At 35.7% G+C, this 23,647-nt stretch overlaps 1 protein-coding gene across 1 annotated transcript in view; it reads left to right on the forward strand.

Annotated features, from left to right (window-relative positions):
• Positions 1–2,910: 2,910 nt before the first annotated feature.
• DIAPH3 (diaphanous-related formin 3) overlaps positions 2,911–23,647 on the forward strand; it is a gene marked incomplete at its 5' end in the record, with an annotated part of 117,603 nt that continues 96,866 nt past the window's right edge. Inside the window, 8 exons of the mRNA XM_010144890.1 lie at positions 2,911–3,021; positions 3,440–3,558; positions 3,708–3,824; positions 5,012–5,130; positions 5,262–5,326; positions 5,910–6,014; positions 8,172–8,507; positions 9,359–9,473. Coding sequence (XP_010143192.1) covers positions 2,911–3,021; positions 3,440–3,558; positions 3,708–3,824; positions 5,012–5,130; positions 5,262–5,326; positions 5,910–6,014; positions 8,172–8,507; positions 9,359–9,473 — 1,087 coding nt within the window. The remainder of the gene's footprint in view (positions 3,022–3,439; positions 3,559–3,707; positions 3,825–5,011; positions 5,131–5,261; positions 5,327–5,909; positions 6,015–8,171; positions 8,508–9,358; positions 9,474–23,647) is intronic.

A 23,647-nucleotide genomic window follows, 5' to 3' on the forward strand; every position in this document is an offset into this window, starting at 1 on the left:
CTTTGTCTTTGTATTTCTATAGGAAATTGTAATTCTATAGGAATAGGTTGCTATAATCCAGTAGATCTTATTCCAGGAAAGCTAAAATACGTTCTGGTTATGAACTGCAATACAATTACCTCTTGAACCACATTTGACTAAACTATTGGAATAAGAGTACTTTTTCCTGACGTGTTTCTTGCTTTTCGTTGTTGTATCCTGTCTCTCTTCTATATGAATAGCACACGTGCACGTGTACCTTTTGGATTTGGCAAATGAAAAGAAAATACCTTTTTTTTGGCAGCAATTACACCTGTGGACATCCTTTCATCTAAATTGTGTTGCTATCTCAAAGACAAAACTGTAGTTTGCTCTTGATCATGATTTTCACGGTAACATGCTTTGTTCAGTCTCTGATTGCCTCTTCATTGGTAGTTTCAATCAAGTGTGATAAATACTGATTCATTGCTTAGCAGTTCATTCACGTTAAATTTTGTGTGAAAATGTACTGTGTTTTAAACTGCTGATAACGATGGCAAAGGTTCCAGTTCCGATGTAGTCAAACAACATGGAGTTTGTCTTTATTTGAAATGTAAATGTAACCTGGCAGGACTGTACTTTAGTACTTACTGTATGATAGTGTTGTCCAAGGAAGTCTGCAATCATTGAAAAGATTCACTGATGTTAACGGGAGTACAGGTGTTGGTGGCATCTCTAAGTGTGTGGAATTACTGGTTTTGAATGGCAGAGCTAATTGAATCAAGAAAATGCAATTCAGTGAAAGACGCAGTACTCCAGAGGGATAAATCGGTGATTGTATAACAAGTTTCAACTAAACAAGTTCAAAATTAGGGCAAGTAAAAATTTTCATCACAGCTGCTGAAGGAAAATACAAATATTGATGAAGTGAATGGTTTGGTAAAGTAGACCCATACAAAAAAAAAAGATTTAAGAATAAAGAATACAGCTCATACTTAGATAATATGAGAATATATGTCTGGGAATATGTGTAAGGTATTTATTATTATAAAATATATTTGCACTAAATTTTAACTGTTTTAGTTGCCTCCATTTTCTACCTTTTGTAATTCATCCAAATTACAGACAAGGCTGATCAGATTCTTTACCGTCTTGTGACACTGCAACTCATGCAGTCTGTCGGCCTAAGGAATACACCTGTATATTCAAAGCCAAGAATTTGTTGTTAGTCTAAATGAAGTCTTATTGGTCTAATCAAGTTACTGTCAGTAGTGCTAACATGTCTCTGCATCCCATGTCTCTACTTCTCTGTGCTGCCTTTTATTTAAGGTCATACTGTTATCTGCTAGTTATAGAATGTAACAGTAAACTTTGTGCCAGAAACTTGTACAAGGGTACGCAAAATCTAAAACGAGTGGGGTGGTAGTCATTCTGTTACTTGACATCCTGCGGCGGTTAAAAATAAGCCAAAACAGAGCTTCAGGCAGGCAAGCCAAGTCTGAATAGAACCTAACAAGTCTGGTAGCATGTGGTGTAAGCTTAATACATAGCCTGTAGCTAGCAAAAATAACTGGGCTACAAGGCCACATGTTCTGAACAAAACTGTAGGGCGTGACACAATTGTAGAATATGATGAGGAGCTTTTTCAGTGTCCAAAAGTACTTGGCTGTGCAACAGGAGAGTCCTGATTTCTCCTCTGTTGGGTGCTGTCAAGTCAATTACTAGAAAGTTTTATTCAATCCAGTGGGACTGAAGTGGACTAGGGCACCTTAGTTGGTTTTACCATTGTCATTATTGTTTTGTGGGGTTTGGGTAAAGGTAAGTCTAAGGATTTTCTTTACAAATACCAAAAGGTCAATGAAGTTTCGTTTTTGGGAGTTAGCACCACTTTTTGTTATCCAGTGTAGAGTGATGTTTCAGCAGTAACGATCAAACAAATACTAGAATAACTCTTAGAGTATATGTGCAGAAACATGCTTCAGGAGTTATATAGAGGTTTTATTTAGATTTATTTGGAGAAAATAAATAAGTGAACTAAGTAATTTTTTTGTTTGAGTTTCTAAAATACTATAGACGTATCTACAGAGTTAAATTGTATAAAATTAAGGTAATAACAGGTTGCAAGTCCAAGCTAATGTACTTCTGGCCTAGTATATTAGGCCAGAAGACACATCCTGATTGACTTCAATTTTTAAAACCCCCTTAAATGCTGGGAATAAATGAATAATGTATTTCCTGTGCCTTGATGCAAGATGTGAAAACACTAAATAGGATTGAAATAATGGCTCTTGTCGTCCTTACTTCTGATTAATAAGTTGCCATTGTTCTGAAGGCTTGTGAATCTGGACAGTGAATGCCTGCTGATCCTGGCTATGGGTTTTCAAGACGAATCTCTTGATTCTTGAGAAGAGGGATTACTCATTAGCTGACCTGATGCTTCCTTTTGAGCTGAAGTATTGCTTCTCGTGAAGCATTTTATGACACTGTATGTTTAAAGAGGGAAGATATATTAAAAAGGGAGAAAAGCCCATTCTACTCAGTTTAATTTCATTATTGCCTTCTAATACATTTTCCACTGTTCACACAGACTTCGCACGGTTATGTCACTAACTTTATATGTGTAGGTAAATGTATATTTACATTGTTTTTTATATGTTGAGGATTATGCCTTTCAAGTTATTTACTGTCTGTTAAAGTTCATTTACTAAGGGAACTTGCTATTTGTATAAAATGCCAAAATTCAATGGAATGAGAAAATATTTCATTTTTATGTAAATTTGTGAACTAGTGCTGGTGTTTATAGCTCATGTGGCTGATAAGCAATGTAAGTATCTCAATAAGATTACAGTAGATTGATAATTAGACAGGATGTCTAAGAAGTTTATGTGTTTTTCACTGAGATACATATGGAAACCTAAGAAATAAAATAGTTTAATACTTCCTCTGTTTTAGGTAGCTTGTATGCAGCTCATCAATGCACTCGTTACATCTCCTGATGACTTGGATTTTAGGCTTCACATCAGAAACGAATTTATGCGCAGTGGATTGAAAGAGATATTGCCAGTAAGCTTCTTGTAGTCTCTCTTTGCATTACTATTTAAATTGCTGGACTATTTGAGCTTGAGAGGGGGAATGGGAGAAGAAGTTCTAATAAATTTTTCTCAAAGGCATTTTATTAAGTTTGGGCATGAGCAGTTTAGATATGAGAAGCAGTCTTAAAATAGGAATAAAAAGGTGAAGTGTGCTCTCTGAACTTTCTTAGCATTTTGGGACTTGATTTAGAATGTGACAGACAGTTGTGCAGACACTTGTTAAACCATGCTGAACCCATGTTTAGTTCTTGAATATTTAACTTAACTCGTGTACTTGTAATTTTAAACTTTAAAACAGCATAGTCTTAAGGAATTTATTAAAAAGATAAGGATTATTTATATACAGAAACTGTAATTTTGCAAGCTTTTCTACTGTTTCTTCTTTGCAGCAATTGAAATATATAAAGAATGAAGCACTAGATATTCAGCTGAAAGTGTTCAATGAGCATAAGGAAGAAGACATGATCGAATTCTCTCATCGTTTGGAAGATATTAGATCTGAACTAGAATATCCTTTTGATATCAGCAAGAGAAACATGAACAAGATAAAATTTATAATGGACATTTTTCTGGTATATTTTCTGTTTTAAAAAGTTATCATTCAACATTTCTTTGAAATATTTTGTTCCTGGCTATTATTCTCCTTAACACTTTTACTGAAGTAAATGATGTTTACAACATGGTGTGGAATACTGTTAAGGACACAAGCGCTGAAGGATATTTTCTTTCTATTCTCCAACATCTTCTGCTGATAAGAAATGATTATTTTATACGGTATGTTTTCTTCTATATTAAATGTTAATTATGGATTTTGTTGTCATTTAGTCATTAAAAGAATATTTCCTCCAGAAATTTAATGATAAATACAGTTTAGCCTTTTTCTGTGCAGATTGCAATTTGTAAATATTCCTTTGTGAACTCATTTGCAAATGGATCAGATTTGAACATCTATAAAAAAACCCTATGTTTTTGTCTCCTGCTTAGGATACAGTTTTATATATAACAGAAAACTAATTTTGTTGAGATCTGAACCTTCTTGACTGCAAGTGTAAGCTATCAGGACAGGTCTCATTTGGTTATAAATCATGATAGTAGCATTGTAACTTTGTGGTGTATTTAAATTGAAGGACAATACCAAGTTCTCACAGAAGTGCACTTTAGACAGAAGTATGAACATATTCTTAATTTAGAGTAACTTTTGCTTGGGTATTGAGTGTTCCCAATAATGTACATTATGGATCAGTGTGAACATATTACTGTCTCTTGGAAAATTTGTCAGATAAATTACAGAAAAATAGTTAATAAAATCTGAGATGTTTGAAGCTGCCAAATATTTTCCGTTCTAAAATCTGCTTGCATTGTTTCTGAAGAAACGTGGAGGAAACAGATATGAACTGAACAGGAAAAGAAAGCTGTCTGTTTTCTCCATAACCTTGCATTTCAAGCAAGGTCTAATACAGATGTTACCCTTAAAGGTTAAGAGTGCTTGCCTAACATAGGTACACCTGTGCTTAGACCTCTTCCACCCAGAAGAGGTTTAAATTCACACTTTGCATGTTCTGGGCAAGTGACTCAGCTGTCATACCCCCCTGGCATTTTAAAGCAAGTTGTTTTTCCTTCCTCTTATTGAAGCAGGGCTGCAGTGAATCCAGATATACATAAGTCACAAGCTCAGAAGGGATAAAGCTGGAGGAAGAGCTTTCTCTGTACTGAGAGGAAGCAGGAGGGAGTCCTTCCTTCCTGTGTTTCCACAGGGTTAGAGATCTAAATTCTAAAATGTAAGAATAATTTATCTTTTAGGTCCACTGATTTTCAGGCTTATTATAAAGTGTTCTTGTGTAAAAGAAAAAAAAAAGCTGGTTATGTTTGTCCAAATCTTTTGACCTTACTGTGTTCGTAGACAAGATTTTATCTATGCGTTAATAAAGAAATATGCTGTAAAAACTCATCTCTGTCTTTAGTCCACAGTATTTCAAATTAATTGAAGAGTGTGTGTCCCAGATTGTGTTACATCGAAGTGGAACAGACCCAGATTTCACGTATCGTAAAAGATTAGATGTAGATTTCAGCCACCTAGTAGGTAAGTACTATGTTTGGAAATGTTTACAGTATCGTACTTCTTCATATGTCCCATAAAATAAGTTAAAGTTGTACATGTGATTAAGAAACCTGTGTGCCTTCTACAAGTGTGTTTGTTTATGTTTTTTCAAGATATTTGCGTAGATAAAGCAAGATTAGAAGAATGTGAAGAGAGGGCTTCTGAACTTTCTAGAAAAGTAAGTATTTTTTAAGTTACGTGATTGTAAGATTGACGTGGCGTTACTTAATAGCTTCACGAATGGTATAACTGAATGTGGCTTAGTTTTTAACTTCAAATTACTATTAGCTCTTTAAGTAAAAATTTAGATGTTTCTCGTGGACTAGGAAGCAGTGAAAAGTGATGTAAAGTAGTTACCTGTAACTGAGAATCTTTCTACTATTTATTTTAAAGTTTCAGGTACAACTCCCCCGAAAATCAGCTGAGTACTTTATTTGAACAGTTATCAGTTTCTGCAACAAGATAAACAGTGGGAGAATAAGAATTTACTTATTTGTATCTATAGACTTTGTGTTTTTAAGCTACTCTGTCTAATTGCAACTTAAAATGCATTAAGTGCTTTATGCCATTCCATATTGTGAAGATTTGTAGTGTTAACAGAGATGATACTTCCACTCAGCGGGAACATACACGTTAGAATAGAAGATACCTTGTATGTGTCCTTAATGTTGTTAACGGGTGAGTTTTAACAAACACGAGAGCAGCTGGAGTCTACAGAAACCATGCAGAACTGACTAGTATCAACAATTTTTTTTTCTTAGTTTGAAAAAGATTTTGTAGTTCATCAGGAGACCCAGGCCCTACTGCAAAAGAAAGAAGAAAGAATCAATGAACTCGAAGCAGAATTAGAAGCTTTTAAATCACAGGTATGAGACAGTTTAAATGAATGTATGAAGTATTGTTTTTGAAAGGGACTTCATTTTGCATCTTTTGCAGATTCTGATAGTACAGTTGAGGGGTTTTTTTTTTCCAAGAAACCTTGTTATTGATTATTATTGACTGTTAGTTTCCTTTGTTTCTGTTTTATGCAAAGAATTGTAGTGTGACATTAATTAGCTGTTTGAATTCCCCAATGAACCTTTTTGTGCCTGAGCTCAGTTAATTAAACTAGTTTCTTATGTTTCTTCTGGGTTTTGCTTTCAATGTCATATTTGCAAAGAAATTAACCACATAGGTAATAAGTCTTATGCTTTTAAATTAGCATTCATCACTGTGATCTTTATCCCTCCACAGGAAATTACTCATTACGCAGTTTGCTTTGCTGAAGCTTTACCATGGATATCCAGCAGTGAAAGAAATAACCTGTGGCTGGATAAGAACATTTCCTGATAATTTTTCAATTTTCAAGCATAGATAGATATTTTAAAATGTGGTGGAGAGGAATAGTGCAGATTTTTGAGAGTAATACTTGAGTCAACTTGTGACTGCTTCAGCTCTAAAATTTCTGTAAGGAGTCTCTGTGACCAACTGATTTTTCCTGTGTCTTATTTCCTGGAATGAGGAACACAGTCTGCAAATCTCTAAAGAAAGACGCCATTGGGAAAACATGCATGTAGGAAGGTGTTAAAATATGTTTTGATCACAGAGGATTTTTTTATACTTTTGAGCTTGTTTAATTTTCTTAGAGGAAAATGAGTTTAGCTCTGCTTTTCTTGGTTTAAATATGTTGTTCTACTTCAGTTTTCTGGTCAGAACTGTTAATGTCAAAATCAAGCAGGTTTTAAAAAAAGCAATTACAAAAATTGATGGATTCAAAAAACTAATTTCGGTGAGAGCTGTATATCATTCATTAAGGAGGTGTTTTTATGTGTGTATCTTCAAAACATACTTAGATACTTTTTGTGAGTAAAATTGTTATTTCTTATTTTACTTTTTCTCATGTTCATTGTATGAAATATATTTTTTTATGTGCAGACAATTAACATAACATGATTATGCTCGCTGATTATTATACCATGAATTATCCCACTGTTAATGGGATACTTGGGATATCAAGTAATGGATTACTGCAACTTAGTACTCCTAAATCCATCTTAAGAGGAGGCTTTAGTTTCCATATGGCATCAATTACTACTTAACATGGCTACTTCCACCTCTTAAGACTATTTTTCTCCTGGTCTTCTTCCTTTACTCTGTCTTATTTGGTATTTTTTCATGTATTTCTTTCATTATTAGAGTCTGATTTTAGAAATATTAAATCCTTTGCTTATTGTATTTCCTTCCATTTCTTAAAAATAAATAGACCGTGTCAGCTCATAGTTACCACTTAAAAAGTTGGTAAATGCCATCACCAGTAGATAAATACTTTTTCTTTTGTTGTTTTTGTCAGGTACCTATTTAGGGTACCTAGGCCTATGATAGAAGTTCTTCAAATAGTGGAAATAAATAGGTTTTTTTTCAGGCTTAAGTGCCGTTAAGCCTATCTTGATGTGGTATAGATGTCCTTACTATAATAGAATAAGAAGTCGGTGTGAAAGGAAGTTGTATTTTTCAGAAGGAATTCTTTTCATCATTGCTTTGTGCTTTCAGTTCCGTAGAATGAGAATGCTCCTCTATTGGAAAAGATCTGCTTTTGAACAGAATTACTAATCTCTTCAGATTCTGCTATTGTGTCCTTGAAATATTTCTCTGAAATCTGTAGAATAATTAAGAACACTAGAGACTAGGATGTTATTTTTTTTAATTTGAGCTAAACTGTGGTAGTCTAGATAAAATTTCATCAGGATACTTATCAGATCCTTCTTAGATAATGATCCGTGAGATATGACAAGTGGGATTATAGCACTTCGTTTTGTTGGTTTTGGTGTGCAGCCCTGGTCTGAATGTCTGCTTCAAATGCTGAGACTTTCAGTTATGAAATCAAAAACACATTGGCCTCATTATAATTAGTATGTGATTGTCCTATACAAGAAAAATGGCAGTGACTTGCAGTTGGCTTGCTGGATTTAATCTATGGTAGATGATTGTTATGGCATTTTGTTGGTTAAAAATGTGAAATGGAATAAGAATATTTTCCTTAACAGTATGGCTCCTTGCCCTCTGGTTTTCTACCAACAACATGTGGAGATGCATCTGTTGTTCCACTGGAAGCTTCAGGGCCACATCAACTTCCACCTCCTCCTCCTCCACTGCCGCCTTCTAATGGAGCAATTCCACCACCACCGCCTCCCCCTCCTCCTCCCCCACTTTTGAATGGCTTGGGAATTTCCCTGGCTTTTGGGGGTGCTCCTCCACCACCACCTCTACCAGGCCTGCCTGGAGCACAGGGGTCTCCACCTCCATGTACTTTGCCATTTGGAATGAAGCCTAAAAAAGAATTTAGACCTGAGGTTACCATGAAAAGACTCAACTGGTCCAAGGTAATACTGATTAATGGCAAATACTTGGCGTAAAATCTTACCTAGAGCTTAGGTTAAAAGACTGTCAGGAGTAAGACTATATGGAGCAATTGATACACTGTTTAAAATTAAGTAAGACGTGAATACTTTCTGTCTGCAACTTTCATACCAGCATGCTTCCTGGGTCCTTCTATACCTTGTCTTTTAGCAAACTGTTCACATTGGATCAGTCACTGCACTCTACTGCTAGCTATACATTTTCCAAACAAGTGTCTAGCCTGGACTGTGGGAAGAAGCATTGCATGTCTCTTTCTTTGTACTTGGTGTAAATGTACTTATGTAAATTCAATGGTTGAAAAAATAGAGAGTCCATTTTTTTTTTCATCTCCATTGTGACTGGATCACATATACCAGAACTATAAATCTATTGAGTTTTGGAAACTATGATTATTTAGACAATAATTTGACAAAAATAACTCAGTAAAAAGATTTTCAGAGTTTTAGGAAGCAATCAAAGCTACAATCTAAAAATTAAGGTACTTAATATCTAGTTAAGCCAGCTCTGTTCAGAGACTATTTAAAGTTTACCCAAGTTTTAGATCTAGACCAAAGATAATTTGCTACATTTAAACCTGGGATAACGGAGTATGTCGACTGTATTGCTTTATGTTGTTAGATTCAGTTTGTCTGAAAGCACTTACTGTAAGTATTATTATCTTCAATCAGAAATATATTAGCAATTCTAAAGAGTTATACACCAAAAGTTTGCATGTTTTACGGAGCTTTTCAGTATTCAATTTGTATTAGCTTCTACAGTCTCTGCATAGTATCAGAATAATACTATTAACATTTTATTTGTCTCTTGCTCATAGATCAGGCCTCAGGAGATGACGGAATCCTGTTTTTGGGTTAAGGCAGAAGAGTATAAGTATGAGGATGCCCACATGCTTTGCAAACTGGAACTTACATTTTGTTGTCAAAAAAGGGGTAATTGATTGTTTTGATTTTCACCTTTTAGAGATATTTTTAAAATTCTTGGGGCTTAAATCTTATATGCATGAAAAATTCAGAATGTAACATTAACATTCTGTTTAAGTGGAATGTGTGAAGTAAAAAAGTTTGAAAAACACTGGATTGCTTAAAGCAGTAATGAACTATTTTACTTAAAGGGTTACAAAAAATGTGTTTTCTAAAAGGAAAATTTTAAAAATCCCCAAGAAATGTTCCTGGATAATACAGACTTTTATTCAGCCACCTTCTAAAAAATATTTATAAAATTTTGTCAGAACATTTCAATATAATACCGTGATTGAATCTAGTCCAGATGATGTTGTGTTTACCCTTTAGAATACATATGATAATTGATGTGTTTTGATTCTGTGAAGGAGAGCTTTTAATGAAATTTTACTTTCTGATAAACCTGTAGTGACATAGATCTCCTTTGATATTTTGCTTAGCTGCTTCAACTTTTAAAGCCTTGAGGAAGAGCAAAATATGTAAATTATTTCTGGCTTTAAACCTTTTCTCCCTTTCCGGAAATAATTAGTCTCCCTGGTAGTTTAAGTTATCCCGGCCAATATGTGAAATGCCTGTATTTCCACTATTATTTCTTGACAATTTTTTTTCCCTTTCCTTGTTTGGCATTAGACATCAGTACTTTGTGGCAGCCAAAAGGGTACAATGATTAATTCCTTTTCAAATTGAAAAGGCATTATTATATTTTTAGTTTGTTTTTCAAATTTCACTCTGTATTTTTATTTAATATAGCGCATGGCATTCTCAAATTTCTCCAATTTCTGTTTGGTTATGTTTTAATGTATATTATCCAATATTTTTTAATCATAACCAAGAACTTTTATTCTGCTTTTGTGTGACCATGCTTTTTATGCTTTAGCAGTATTTCTACTGAGTATTATGGTTTATTACTGTTGAAACTGAGTAACATTAAGAACAAAGATTAAGAGGCAAGAAAACCTCACAGACCATAGACATTTTTGCTTTAATCTATTACAGTAAGTCTAAAAGATAATTTTGGTGCCTTTATAATGTTAGGAGAATTCCCAAGAATGTTCCTTGAATTAATAGGTTGGAAAGTTTAAGAGCCGCTGGAGGAAATGCTGTTTCCTATGTGTAATTAAACAGTAAAATTTGGGAGACATGATGATGTTTAGGCCAAACTTGTTAATGGGTCAGCGGAGGATTGTGAATCTCCCCAGACAGCAAGAAGGTTAGCGTTAACAAGATTAACATCCCTTCGAAGTTTAACTGAATGGACTGAATACACTGTTTTGACAAAACTTAATAGAAGAGAGTTATTGGATCTACAGTTGAAAAATCAGTGGATTATACTCTAAAAACAAATTGTGAGGAGAGGAGGATGATAAAAAGGCTATAGCCTGCAATGACAAGTTAAGTTTTTTTCCAAGGGTGGAGCTTACTGCTTAATCTTTTTTTTTTTTAATGTTTCGTCTCATGTGGGTGTAAGTGTGCCATCCTTTTGCAAAGGAAGCAGAGACATTAAGGATTTTATTTAGAACACTTAGGTTTCTAAAGGGCAGCATGGAACTAAATTTCATTTTTGTTCAAGTTTACAAAAATTTGCAAGAATGCTTAAATGCAAAAGTAGACAGTGCCAGGAATCTCAGTGTCTCCTGTTAAACAGCATGAATTCTAGTACAAAAGACAGCAAAGTAACTCCCTTTTGCTCTCATGACTGCGGAGAGTAGGGGATGCTTCTTTGCAGCTTGTTCATAACTTACCAATTATAACAAAACTTGCTGAAGAAATTGGAGTCATCCAGTTTTCTTCACTTTTCAGTCTTGAAGAGATTTAACACCATGCTTTCTAAAGTAGAATCAGAAAGCTATTCACTCTACTCAATTTGGGAACAGTCCTTGACTATTTCTAAAGCTTTGTCTCTCAAACCAGAAAGATGAGAAGCTGAAAGTGATTCTATTGCCAAATGACAGCATGCAAAGAATAAGCTGGTTTCCACTCTGTTGAAGGGTCTGCTTATGCACTCTTTTCGTTGAAGTCATTGTGTAAGAAGAGGTATTTAGTTGTGGAAGCAGGGACCAGAATGTTCAATGATGATTTAAGTGAATTTTATTCTGATCAAGTAAAATCATCTTGAAGTACTTAAATGTTCAGTTGGTGCATTTTTCCAGCTGATGTGCCAAATATATTGCAGTGTTGATCCAAAAGAGGAAGTCTTGTGTCTATGTAAATAATCCATTGAGGAATTTCTACTAGAAAAATGAATACAGAGCAGTATAGAACAGATCTGAAGCTTTAACAGATGTTTGTATAGAAGTTAAATTGTGTTGATTCTGACAGAGTATTGAAGCAGTTGAAGTAACTGAAGATGTGATGGACGTGTGAAAGAAACATCACTGTGAAAATAAAAAAAGTAAGAGAGTATAGGCAAAAAAAGGGAGTAGCAAGTTAGAGCAAAGACTACGCGGAGAAAAAAATCACCCTTGTTGTGGAGTGTCAACAACGTCCAGAGATGTTCTTGAATCATAGAATTCAGTTTGGAAGGGACCTCTGAAGGCGATCTAGTTCAATCACCCTTGTAAAAGGACCAGTCTAGTTCATGTTAACTGGGGCTTTGTCCAGCTGAGTTTGAGATAGCCCAAAAGGTAAACATGTATGGAGGGACAACCTGTTCCTGTGTTTGTCACCATTGCAGTGAATTTTTTTCATAGCGTCTCTTGTTGCGACTTTTGTCTGTTGTCTTTTCCTCATTGTGCACTTCAAAGAATCTTGTTCCTTCCTACGCCTAGCCTTCTGTTAGGTAGTGAGACAGCAGAAGGAGTTCCCTTGCCCTTTGTCCTCAAGACTGACAACTTTCAGTCAGTCAAGTGGGGAACCCCAAGCTGAAAAAGTACTCCAGATAGTTCTTCCTGAGAGAGAAGGGGAGTAGAGGGAAATGATCACTTCTTTGACCTGCTGACAACAGTTTTGATAACTTACTGGAGGAAATGTTTTCACTGTGCTGCTTCTTTAATAATGATAATGATGATGATAATGTTGAGTCCATGTAAGGGCTATGGGTGATGTAGGGTATTTTCTCTTCATTCTTTTATTTGTTATAAAGCTTTTCTTGTCACTTTCCAGAAATTGAACCATTTTGTGAAAGCAACACGTTTTATAAAAATCAAAACTTTGAGCTGGAACAGTGAGAAGTATCAAAGCATCAGTTGCTGATGGTGTTCTCGTAGCAACTTACTGATGACAAAGCATAATTTATTGACTCAGAATTCAGTCTTCTCTCGGAATAAATTTGTAATCTTAAAGAAAACTAAGATTATATACATGAAAGAAGTATGCAAGGTCATAATGGAAAACCAATGCCTTGTCATAAACCAGTATAGGTTTACTGCTACACAGGGAATGTGGAAACAGAATATTAGTTTGGGATCTCGAAATACAAGTCAGTATGTGGATGGAATATTTTCAGTGTGAATACTTGAGAAAATATTTGATTGCGTCTGGAAAGTGTACATACTTTAAAATTATCTACAAGAAAACAGGAGACTTTATTGTGATATGCCCCAAGAAACAAACAAACAAAAGATTGTGGAACCCTCAAATCATCAGCTCTGTGTCAGCAACTGAAAGAATAAAAGGAAGGATTGAAATCACTTCCTTAATAACATCAGTGTGGAAGTAAGGTATACGCCATCGCTCTCTCCCAGGTCTGGGAGGGAGAAAAAAAAAGTAATTGAAAATAGTTCTGAAAATAAGGTGATGAATGCGAATGGTTTGCATGAATGATCTTTGGTTTTGTGATACCTTTTCTTTTTAAAGGCAAAAAGAAAGATTGGTATGAAGCGACATGAAAGAGAAAAAATAATAAGAAATATCAAGTGTTTAAGATTTATCAGGATGATGCTCGTGGTTACAGATCAATGAAGAAAATCTGTGAAAAGCCTTTCTTGCAACAGTGGTATCAGAAGAATCTCTTACTATAATTCTTGGAAAACATAAAACTGAATATATGACTTAAAGTTAACTGGTATGTGAAATACTGAGTAGCAGAGCTGGAACAAACCTTACCTGTGCTTTTATATTACCTTTAAGCCTACAAGATGAACAAACAAAAATGCTTACTATTAAATGACAACTGCTTTAAAATTGGAAGCCTGATGGAAGGAGAGTAATCGGTGTATGATGTTAATATGCTGCCAACTTTGCCATAATGATTAGACATATAGGCAGGGGAATGGTACTTAGCATAAAAGACAACATGAAGTGTAGCAGCATGAAAGTCTCGTGCAAACCCTTGAGAAAGGAAATTCCTCCTAATAATATAGTATTATGATATATTAATAACTCCCGGATCATATGATGTTTGTGATGAGAAAACGTTAAGTGAGATTAGAGAAGCTGCAAATTTTCTGGCAGTAAAGTGGGAGTCTTAACTACCCAGATATAGATTGAATTGATTTCTCATCAGGATGTTAAAAGAAGATAAAAGCTTTGGGTGCAATAAATGACTGTTTCCAATATCCCTGTAGCCAACGTGAAAGGAACCATTCTGGGAATGGCCTTGAGTCAAGCACAGGATCTAGGAGCTTGGAGTAGGAGAGGAGGACAGAATGATCACTATCTTAATGTTGTACCAGGAGAGAGCAATCTAAGTCCATTATACAAGCATTCAAGAGACAGGGAACTGAATGAAAGATGCAGACAGTGAAGCAAGCAAGACGTGCATGCCTACTAGCAACCCGGAGGCTATCCTGAAAATGCCATCTTAAAGATTTAGGTAAACTTTGTATTGTAATTCAGAAAAAGATCAACTAAAGCAGTGGGGTAAAAAGTGTGTGTGACTTGATAGGAAAGTTAAAGACACTATCACAAGGAAGAGGATAGCATTAAAAATGTGGAAGGCCTGCCCAAATGAAGGTGACTGCCCAAACGAAGTGAAGGAATACTCATTAAACATAGCTAGATAAATGTAAACAGGACATTTTTCACATACTCTTCTAGAATTCTGAATTACTTGCAAAGATCCTTCAGGTGATATTGAAAAATGTGTAACAGTTTTTTGAAAATGAAGATAGCTAGGGAATTCATGTGATCAGTTGGTGACAACTTCAGAAGTTCAGCAAGTTAAAAATAATTTAGGGGTAATAGGTCTCTTAGAATCCTCTCCTAGAAATAAGAGAGGTTGTGTGTGTAGGAAGAGGAACTTCCTCTTTGGGAATTGAGGAGAATGGATTATAAGTAGAGATAAGGCTGGCATAGTATCCTTTTGAGTAACGTCTCTTACTGTGGCTCTTGGAGAGGGAGTGCTGGACTAGAGGCATCACTAGTCAGACCCTGTAGGGCATTTATTAGGTTTTTAATCATGGATATGAGTGCCTGTTTGCTTGGAGTAGCTTCAAGATACTACATCTAAGACAATGTTGAAATAAGCTAAGGTTTTATATGGTAGGTCTTGTCACTTGTAGAAGGAAGAAACAGTAATAAAACATATAAGAAATGTACTTAGTTTGGGGAGATACTTTGAGGAGTACTAAGATGGAGAAGATACAGCATTAAGCTGGTGGAAATCTTTGAATAAGTATTATTAGTGTAGTGAGACTGTGGTAGTTAGGCTTAATGTGGGATATGTGTTCCGGATTACTCAAGAGAGAACCAGCTACATGGTGCTTGAAGTCATCCCTTGGGCGCTTGAAGCGGTTTGTCAAAGGTGATTGAAAGACTTAGGAGGCTGTATGGAGTGTACAAGAAAGCAACCTCTAACACAAAAAGTCTTTGGAAGCATTTAAATTCAAAATGACAATTCATGTCTTGTATATGAAATGTATGAGAGGTAGTAGTTTTCTGAAATACATGCTTTATAATTAGTGTGCTATGTTTATAAATATACTATTAATAAGGTGATTTGATTTGATCCAACAATTTTTTTTTTACATAACTGTTATGTTTGAAGTATTAAAGTCCAATTGAGGATTAGAAATTGCAGATCAAACATACAAGAAGTCACTCCTAAATTCTGTGTTATTTTTAGCAATGTGCAGATAACTGCAGTTAATGGGAGATGGCATGGAAAATTAGAAATTTACTCTTTCTTTTCTAGATATCAAAGGGAAATGATCTAGTAAACTCTAGAGAGAAAGATTGCATGATCTCTCTTTTTTTTTTATCAGCTAGGACAGATTTTCAACCTAGTCTTATTGGAGATGGCAGTGTCTGATCCCATCACACCAGAGCTCCTGCCAGACTTGATTATTCAGAAATAAAGCACTTCTGTGGGAGTGCTATCTTTGTTGGCACTTGTCTTGAAAAGGTCAATATAGTTCTAATATTTTTCTTCTCTTCTTTTTTTCTCCCCTGTATGCTCTGTAAGAAAACCCATCAAGGCCTGAACTGTTATGGTGCCAACCAAGGCTCAAACAGTTTAAACCGCAAAAGAGAGTAAATGCTAGCGAGAAGGTCAAATCAGCAATATAAATTAGTTTAGTGCTCTATTTGACATGCCAGAGCCTACCCAACAGAAGCAATAGAACTTGTGGTCAGCAACCTGAAGGATTAGCCCAGTGTCCTCATGCTTTCCTCCTCTGAAGGAGGGTTTACACAGAAGTTGCTCTGAACTATGCTTCTTATGGAACATTATTAATACCAACCTGTAAGACTGCCAACAATATAGTCTTCAGCTCACATTACAGCACCGAGTAACTCAAGTTACCTTTTAATGTAACTATGTACAAGTAGGAGTAACGTCTGCTATGTGCTTGAGTTTGGGTTCTTTGCAGTATCACACCAAGTTATTCTATAATTCTATTTTTGCATGTAAAATGAAAAAGTTAAAAAAAACTTCTGAAGAATGCAGGAGTAAGTTATAGGCATTTGAGCGGAACAGCAGCCAATCACTTTTATAAAGCACTGAAATGTCAATGCTATCTTGCAATTTCAGTATGTCATCTTGCCACAGAGGGAAGGGATGGTATATTTACCAGTAGTACGTATGTTAGTTATATCTAGTCTTAACAGACAGAACGATCTCTAGTTTTATGTCATTTAGATATTTGTATCAAATATATTTGTTATGTGCAGATTGATATATAAAAATTAGTGAATGAATATACTTCTGTGGTGGGTTGACCTTGGCTGGTTGCCAGAAGCCCACCCCACTGCTCTCGAATAAAATGGAAAAGTGTGTGTGGTGAGTTAGACAGGGAGATCACTTACCTATTACTGTCACAGGCAAAACAGGCACAATTTGGGAAAATTGATTTAACATTCTAATGTCCTATCAGTGATAGGAGAAACCTTCAGTTGGTCAGACTATTAAATGTACTTAAATTAGTGTGATGTGAGTAACACCTAAAACTTGACTTTTGTATCCAGATAACTCCATGAATACGTGGCAAGCAAAAAACGGAAAAGCCGAAGAGGACGTTAACATATCAATAACATGTCAATAGTCAGACAATATAATTTGTTTTGTAGCTTGATTTTTTTGAAACTCTAAATGGTGGCATCTTTTTCTCTTTAATCTCTTTCTTTGGCAATTTCTTAGGATGAATTCCCCCTTGAATTCATTATTTAATGACTGTGTCATCAGTACTCTAGTCTGAGTATGTCAGTAACATCATGTAGCATTCTGGTAGGACTGTAGAGAAGAGGCAATTGGTCAGGAGATATTATAAATAGTTTTAGAAAAAAAATATTTCTAGAAAGGGTACTTTGACTTCTGTGTGTGATTAGGAAATGCTTTGTCAGATGGTGAAAGGATATTGGTGAAGAGTTTGTTAAAGCACTTGTAGCTAACTACTTAAGGGCGGTATTGGTTATACTTTAATTTTAATTTACTTAAACTTATTTTTGTTGGTTTATGGCAGAGTTACAGTATGTATTATTATTAAGTGATGGATTCTTATGTTCTACAGCCATTTCCTGTAAGCTTCAAAACAAACTTGAGTGCTTTCCTTTCTCCTCAGTCGAAGTGCCTTGAAGAAGTAGTTCCTCTTTACTTTTGTCTTTGAAACAAGTGATTCTTTTTTCTTTTTGTAGTTGATTTCTACCCAAAATGCAATATTGGTTTGCAGTCTACTCATGCTTAATGAAAATATGACAGCATATTCAGCATAACAAAAGCACTCCACTCCCATTTCACAATACTGTGGTAGGAAAAGCCTTCAAGGGCTTGATGTTTCAGAAGCAACAGTGTTCGGTTACTGATTTCTAGTAGAGAATGTTTTTACAATGTGAATAAGTAAAATCTTAGAGGAGAGAGATACTATTTCCATGTATGCAGAGATGGAAAAGAAGTCTGCTCGATATCGTTAAGTCCTAAACCATAAATACTAACAGAATGGAAAAACAGGTTTGGAACTTGAAATGCAAGTTAAAGGAGGTCATCACAGCGCCTTTGCTCAGTCTAAAAATTTTATTTAATGGAAAATACTCGCTTTAACAGATTAGATGTTTGACCCTATACCAGCAAGGATCTTGCAAGAATTAATGTGCTAGTGCTTGTATCACACAAGAGGCTTGTATCGCACTCTATAGGCTTACTGCAAACCTATTTTCATGGTTTTTGCCTTCTTTTTAGTTTTGCTACTTTTATGCACTAAGTGCGTTTGATTTTCTAATGTTACAAGCATTTATATCTGGCTAAAGGTAACACTATCTTTGAGTGCAATAAAATCGTCATTACAACAGTGCTTTTATTGTAGCGTTTTTTCATTGCGAGCTGAGAAAAAATAATTTAAATGCAAGAAAAGAAATGTTTAACAAACCTTATTTGGCAAACCTTCAAAGTGACTGTTGATGAAAATTATTAGCATTTAAATTTCTCTGAGTACTACTTTTTGTCCTTTAGAAAATCTACCATTTAGTTTCTCAGTGAATGGCTTGATTCAGAGAAAATTCATTTCAAGGACAATTCATTTTTAACAAATAAAAAAAAATTAAACAAAAAGATTATGTGTTAATGGAGGAGCGACTTCCAGTTGGGCAGCTGTTGGATGATACTTGAGTAGGCAGCGGTATGCCATGCCGAATATAGCAGTGTATGTGGCAGAGCCTTTGGTTCTTTTTGTATTTGATCTGGTTTTGCTGAAACAATATTTTAACTTATCCATATGCAAAAAGCGGTTATAAACATCTTCTTTCTTCACCCAGTAAGATATTCCTCTTCTCCTGTTAGCTCTGTGTAAATATAATCTGACCTTATCTAATATATAACCTCTTTTTTTTTTTTTAAATAAAGTGGGGTCTTATATAAAAACCAGTGAAGATGATGATTTCATGTGAACATTTGAGATACAGACTCCCATTGTAGGCTGCTGTTCTCTTCTGTGATCTCTACAACGATAAATTTTTCATACAGTTTTTTCATTCTAATAAATTTCTTCTAGTCTGTAAATATCTTGCTGTGGTAGTTTCCTAACAGACCTTTTAACCAGGCTTGTTCAATACTTTTTATGAACCAAACATCACCACAAAGTATGTGTGTTTTGTAAATGCCCTGTAGATGGGGTTCCCCTCCCATTAATAGCAGTCAGGTTCTGAAGGTTCTGTAAGAATGGAGAGAACTTAATTGATCTGAAATGGTTGGATTTTTTTGGGGGGGTGGGGTGTGTGTAAATTGGAGTTTTTTTAAAAAAAATTTTCTTACTGTTTTTTTAAAAAAATATATCTGTAGGATATAATCTAGTTCAGCATTCTGAAGACTTTCCTAATAGGACAGGATGTGTTTGCATGAATTATTATTATAAATTGTCTGGCGCAATAGTTAAATATTTACAGTGAAACAGTAGTTTTGTTTTTAGATACATTCTTGTTCTGGATCAGTTTGTTGCTTTCAGTTTCATTTAAATTAGAATGAAGACACTGGACAACATATCCTGTAGCTTTCAACAACTTTGTGTTTCTGTTTTATGGCATCACTTTCCCACTATTCCTATTTTTACAAGTTAGTGGGGCTCTACTTTTTAACTCACAAGATAGTTCTACAACCTTACTGTCAGGAAAAGAGGCCAGGAAGATATATAGAGCTGATTATTAAAATTCCTGGCCTAGAAGGGAGGTTTCCCAAACCCTTTACAGTTTGTCCAGCCCTCCAGCTTCCCAAGAAAGACAAAATCCTGGCACCCAGCCTGCCTACCACACTCCAGTTAGGGAGAAGGGGAACCTCCTCGGGTTCTTTACAACTTGGCCAGCCTGCCAGGCTCACGCTGGCAGTGTCATGGAAACCAAAGTCCCTCTTGGTAGCCCACACGATTGGAGGATCTTCGCCTAACGTATTCAGAGACCCTCACTAGCAGCAACACTACAACAAATCCCTTCAGTATTAAATCAACAATAATAATTTATTGTGTAGACATGTGACAAAATGCAGGTTCAAATGATACCGGTGATTGGGTATTGACTGCGAAATGGATTTAGAGCAAACACTAAACACACAACCAACCCTAAACACTAATGATTATTAATAGCTAGCCTGATATTAGTATTTAAGTGCACAAAATATAGAGCTCTTACCCAATAGGCATCCCTATGGCGGGGGTGGTGGGGAGAAGATATGTTCAGCCCATTGACTGATCCCAAAGTTTGGATGGTGGTCTTCTGTTCCCCAAAGTTCCTTTAATCTCTTTTGTCCACCACTTTTTATACTGTTTCTATATCTTTGGGTGGAGTTGAGTGACTCTGGTCATTTATTCTTTTTATTCTGATTGGATTAAAAATCTCTCGCTTCACATTTAAAGGTGCAGGTGTAAAAACATAGGGTGTGTGCCCAGTGGGGAGTGGTCGTATCTTGGAGGCGGGTAGCCTTTGGGATGGAGGTGTGGTTTTGTATTATAATGACATTATAATGAGCAAAGTTCACCTAGAGGACATGATTTCACCATTTTTGCTGGCACAGCAGTAGCGATCCATCTTTTTTGATAGTGGTTGTTAGTAGTAAACTGTAGCAGCCCATTGTTTCGTCCAAGAACGGGGACAAATCGTATTGCCTTCACATCACTCCTGTCCTCGTTCAGAGGTACGGTACATTGCACTCGGCTGCAGCAGGCCTTAGCCATGGTAACCACATTCCATTTGTGGGATCAGCGAACTGCTTCATAGCCGCTTCATGGCTGCTCTTCGTGTCAAGGTGTGAGCTAAAATCTGGGAAACAGAGTTTCCCTCACCTCCCCATATTAGTTGTTTTCCTACACTTACCTCTAACAGCACCTAAATAATGAAACTTAGAAACCTGATCTGCTCTGTTACTCAGCTGAACAGTTGTACAGACTAAATGTTTTCCTGCGGTGCAATCTGACTTGTCCTTTGATATAGAAGTGCCTCTTTCTACAATTGTAAATGCGTATGTATAGCTGGCAAGGGTAGCAAGCTAGAAAGAGTCTTCTCACGGTGACTGCTGATCTTTGCAATTCCTTGATAGTGCAGTGTAATGCCTTGTGGCACTTAAAATTTGGCTGCAATGTACTTGATATGTATGCAGCATTTTTTTTTTTTCGTTGCTGGCATTTCAGGGGGGGTTCTTGAAGTATTTGGTCATTTTTTCCTTGTGGCACTTAAAATTTGGCTGCAATGTACTTGATATGTATGCAGCATTTTTTTTTTTTCGTTGCTGGCATTTCAGTGTGAGATCTTGAAGTATTTGGTCATCTCTTCAAAACAGTGGGTAGATGGAAGAAGCGACTAATCATTCAGCAAGACTGAATGAATGAAAGCTGCTATCAAAGCTGAACAAAATGGAGGGTAGGCGTAATTGGCATGCGTGAAGACAAACTGGGATTCAACGCTCAGTTGCATGTTGCAGGAGAAATCTTGGCATGTGAATTTCAACAGATCTGTAATGCTGCTGTGAAGAGACAAACCTGGACAGATACAGCTCAAAACAAACTGATCATCCTAATGGCAAGAAGCCAAGAGAGAAAGTTTATTGTCAGTAGTAATCTCTTAGTATGAACTAAATTGCTCTTTTAAGGCTCTGTAGAAAAGAGATAGTAGTGATAAATGGAAGATTGGACTTGGTCAAACTAGAAAAAGGTGAAGATAGAATCCATTCGCTGCTACAAATTGACTCTCAGAATGCACTTGTGAGTCTTCCTTATTCAGCAAAATAATGGATGAGGTGCTGAGCAAGTGGGGACAAATGGTGAGTTAAGCTGTGCTTTGCTGTGCTGATGTATGCTTTATAAGAAATATAAAGAATCTGAACCATTTGAACAGAAATATTTTTTTTTTGAGAACAAAATATACCTGTATGCACTGGAATCAGGCAGTTCTGATCTTAACATTACTGTTGCTGAGAGAACCTGGGAGTGTGGATCAAAACCTGAACTTTGGTCCAAAAGTATGGACCAACACTTAAAACGTATGTGAGACTAAATAAAATCCTTCCTAGAAAAGCACTGGCAAAAATAAGTCAGTATGAAAAGAGTAAGAGAAATTGAGGACGAAGGGTTTCTTGTGTGAAGGGGCTACTGTGCCACAGATTTCTGAAGAAAATAATGTGATTCATTTTGCTAGAACTTGTGCTTACCTTTAGGGTGAAATGGAAGTTCTGTTATGCTTAACTGTCTTCAAAACAATAACAAAAAATTGTTCATTCATACCACTCTCAGTATTTGTTCTGGACTATATAGCTCTTGGTACTTATGAGAGTTGAGTATCTGAAGATAAAGCTTATTCTTTGATCACCAGTTAGATTTTTCTGTTTACTCAGGGAAATATTAATTTATGTGTTGAATCTTCGGCGGGGCGTGGGGGAGGTGGGAGATAAAGTCGAATAGATTTAATCAAAGTACAGTTCCACTGCGAGAACCATGTTTACCGATAATGATGCTTATGATAATTGTATGGTCAGGTCAATTAGAATTAATACTTTGCCACTTTTTACAAATAGAACTAATAAATAAATTTGCATATAAGTTTAGAATAATTCCTCAAAAGTCAGTGAGGTCTAGTGACTAGGTAGTCAAGTGTTATATAACCGGAAGAGAGGGATAAAATCCTATTCTACAGCATTGGAAGACATCAATGTAATCAATACGAAAAGGGCTAAAACTGATGCAGCTTTCTCCAGCATCTAAAAGCTTGAGGCTAATACACAGATGAATGACCAGATAGTAAAGAAATACTATTATTATTGTTGTTGTATTATATACATACATATATAATTACGTGTGTTTGAATTATATTTTTCTTTGTAAAAGACATGTAAAATAACTGAATCTGCATACTAGACTGATTATTTAGAGTCTCTATAATACAATCTACATCATCTTCAGTCTCACAGAGCTAGAGCACAGACTTTGAACAGCAAGAATTCAAGAAGCTTTAATGGTATGAATTTTGTTTGCCTGAATTGCCGAAGGAATGAGAAATCTTTTGGACAGAGTTTTAAATGCATGCATGCTAATTAGAAAGTCTTTTAATATTTAGCCTGAAACTATATTCACAGTATCTGTCAGGCATGCCAGCTTTGGTAGATAGGTTAGGTTTTGTTATCTATTTTTAATGCAGAAATACATATCCTTTTTGTAACATGAGAGAAGATAATTTGCAGTGAAGTTAAACTCAGTTTTATAGTATAGTGTGGTATTTATGTGTTCTCCAGCCAAGAAAGATGAGAATTCCCTTGCAATTCCATCATCACCATTGTTTAGTCTCTGTCAAATTCAGTATGTGAGATACAACAGGGTTTTAGTGAGAATGAACGCTACAGTTCCCACTTGCTTTTTAATATACTGTTCTGAAATGTTGTATCTTAAAGCTTGCTTATAATGGATGCTTTCTGGGTTTGAATCGCTCGCTCTGGTTACGATTGGCTGATCACTTCATTCCTTAATGTGCCACAAGAGTGTGTCATAGTACAGTAAATGATCTGTATTACTGAATGCTTATTACAGATTTAGTAAAAGGTGAGGGGAAACTAAGAGATACAGACTTCGGAACTAACATCTATTGTACTTCTGTAATAGTGCTGAAGAAACGCCGTTCTGTAACTGGAAGATGCGTAGCCGTGCTTTCAACTAAAAGACTTTTTTGCACTTTTTCTTTGAGAAGTCAGGTCAATGTTACTTTCTGCACATTTGTATTTTCGGTGAAATGAGCAAGCAGCATCTTGTAACCCAGGACCTAGTTTCCTTATTGATTCCAGTTTGTGTCAGTTTTTGGTATCCGTCTTT

This window comes from Buceros rhinoceros, unplaced genomic scaffold (assembly GCF_000710305.1).
Source record: "Buceros rhinoceros silvestris isolate BGI_N320 unplaced genomic scaffold, ASM71030v1 scaffold4891, whole genome shotgun sequence".
NCBI classification, from domain to species: Eukaryota; Metazoa; Chordata; class Aves; order Bucerotiformes; family Bucerotidae; genus Buceros; species Buceros rhinoceros.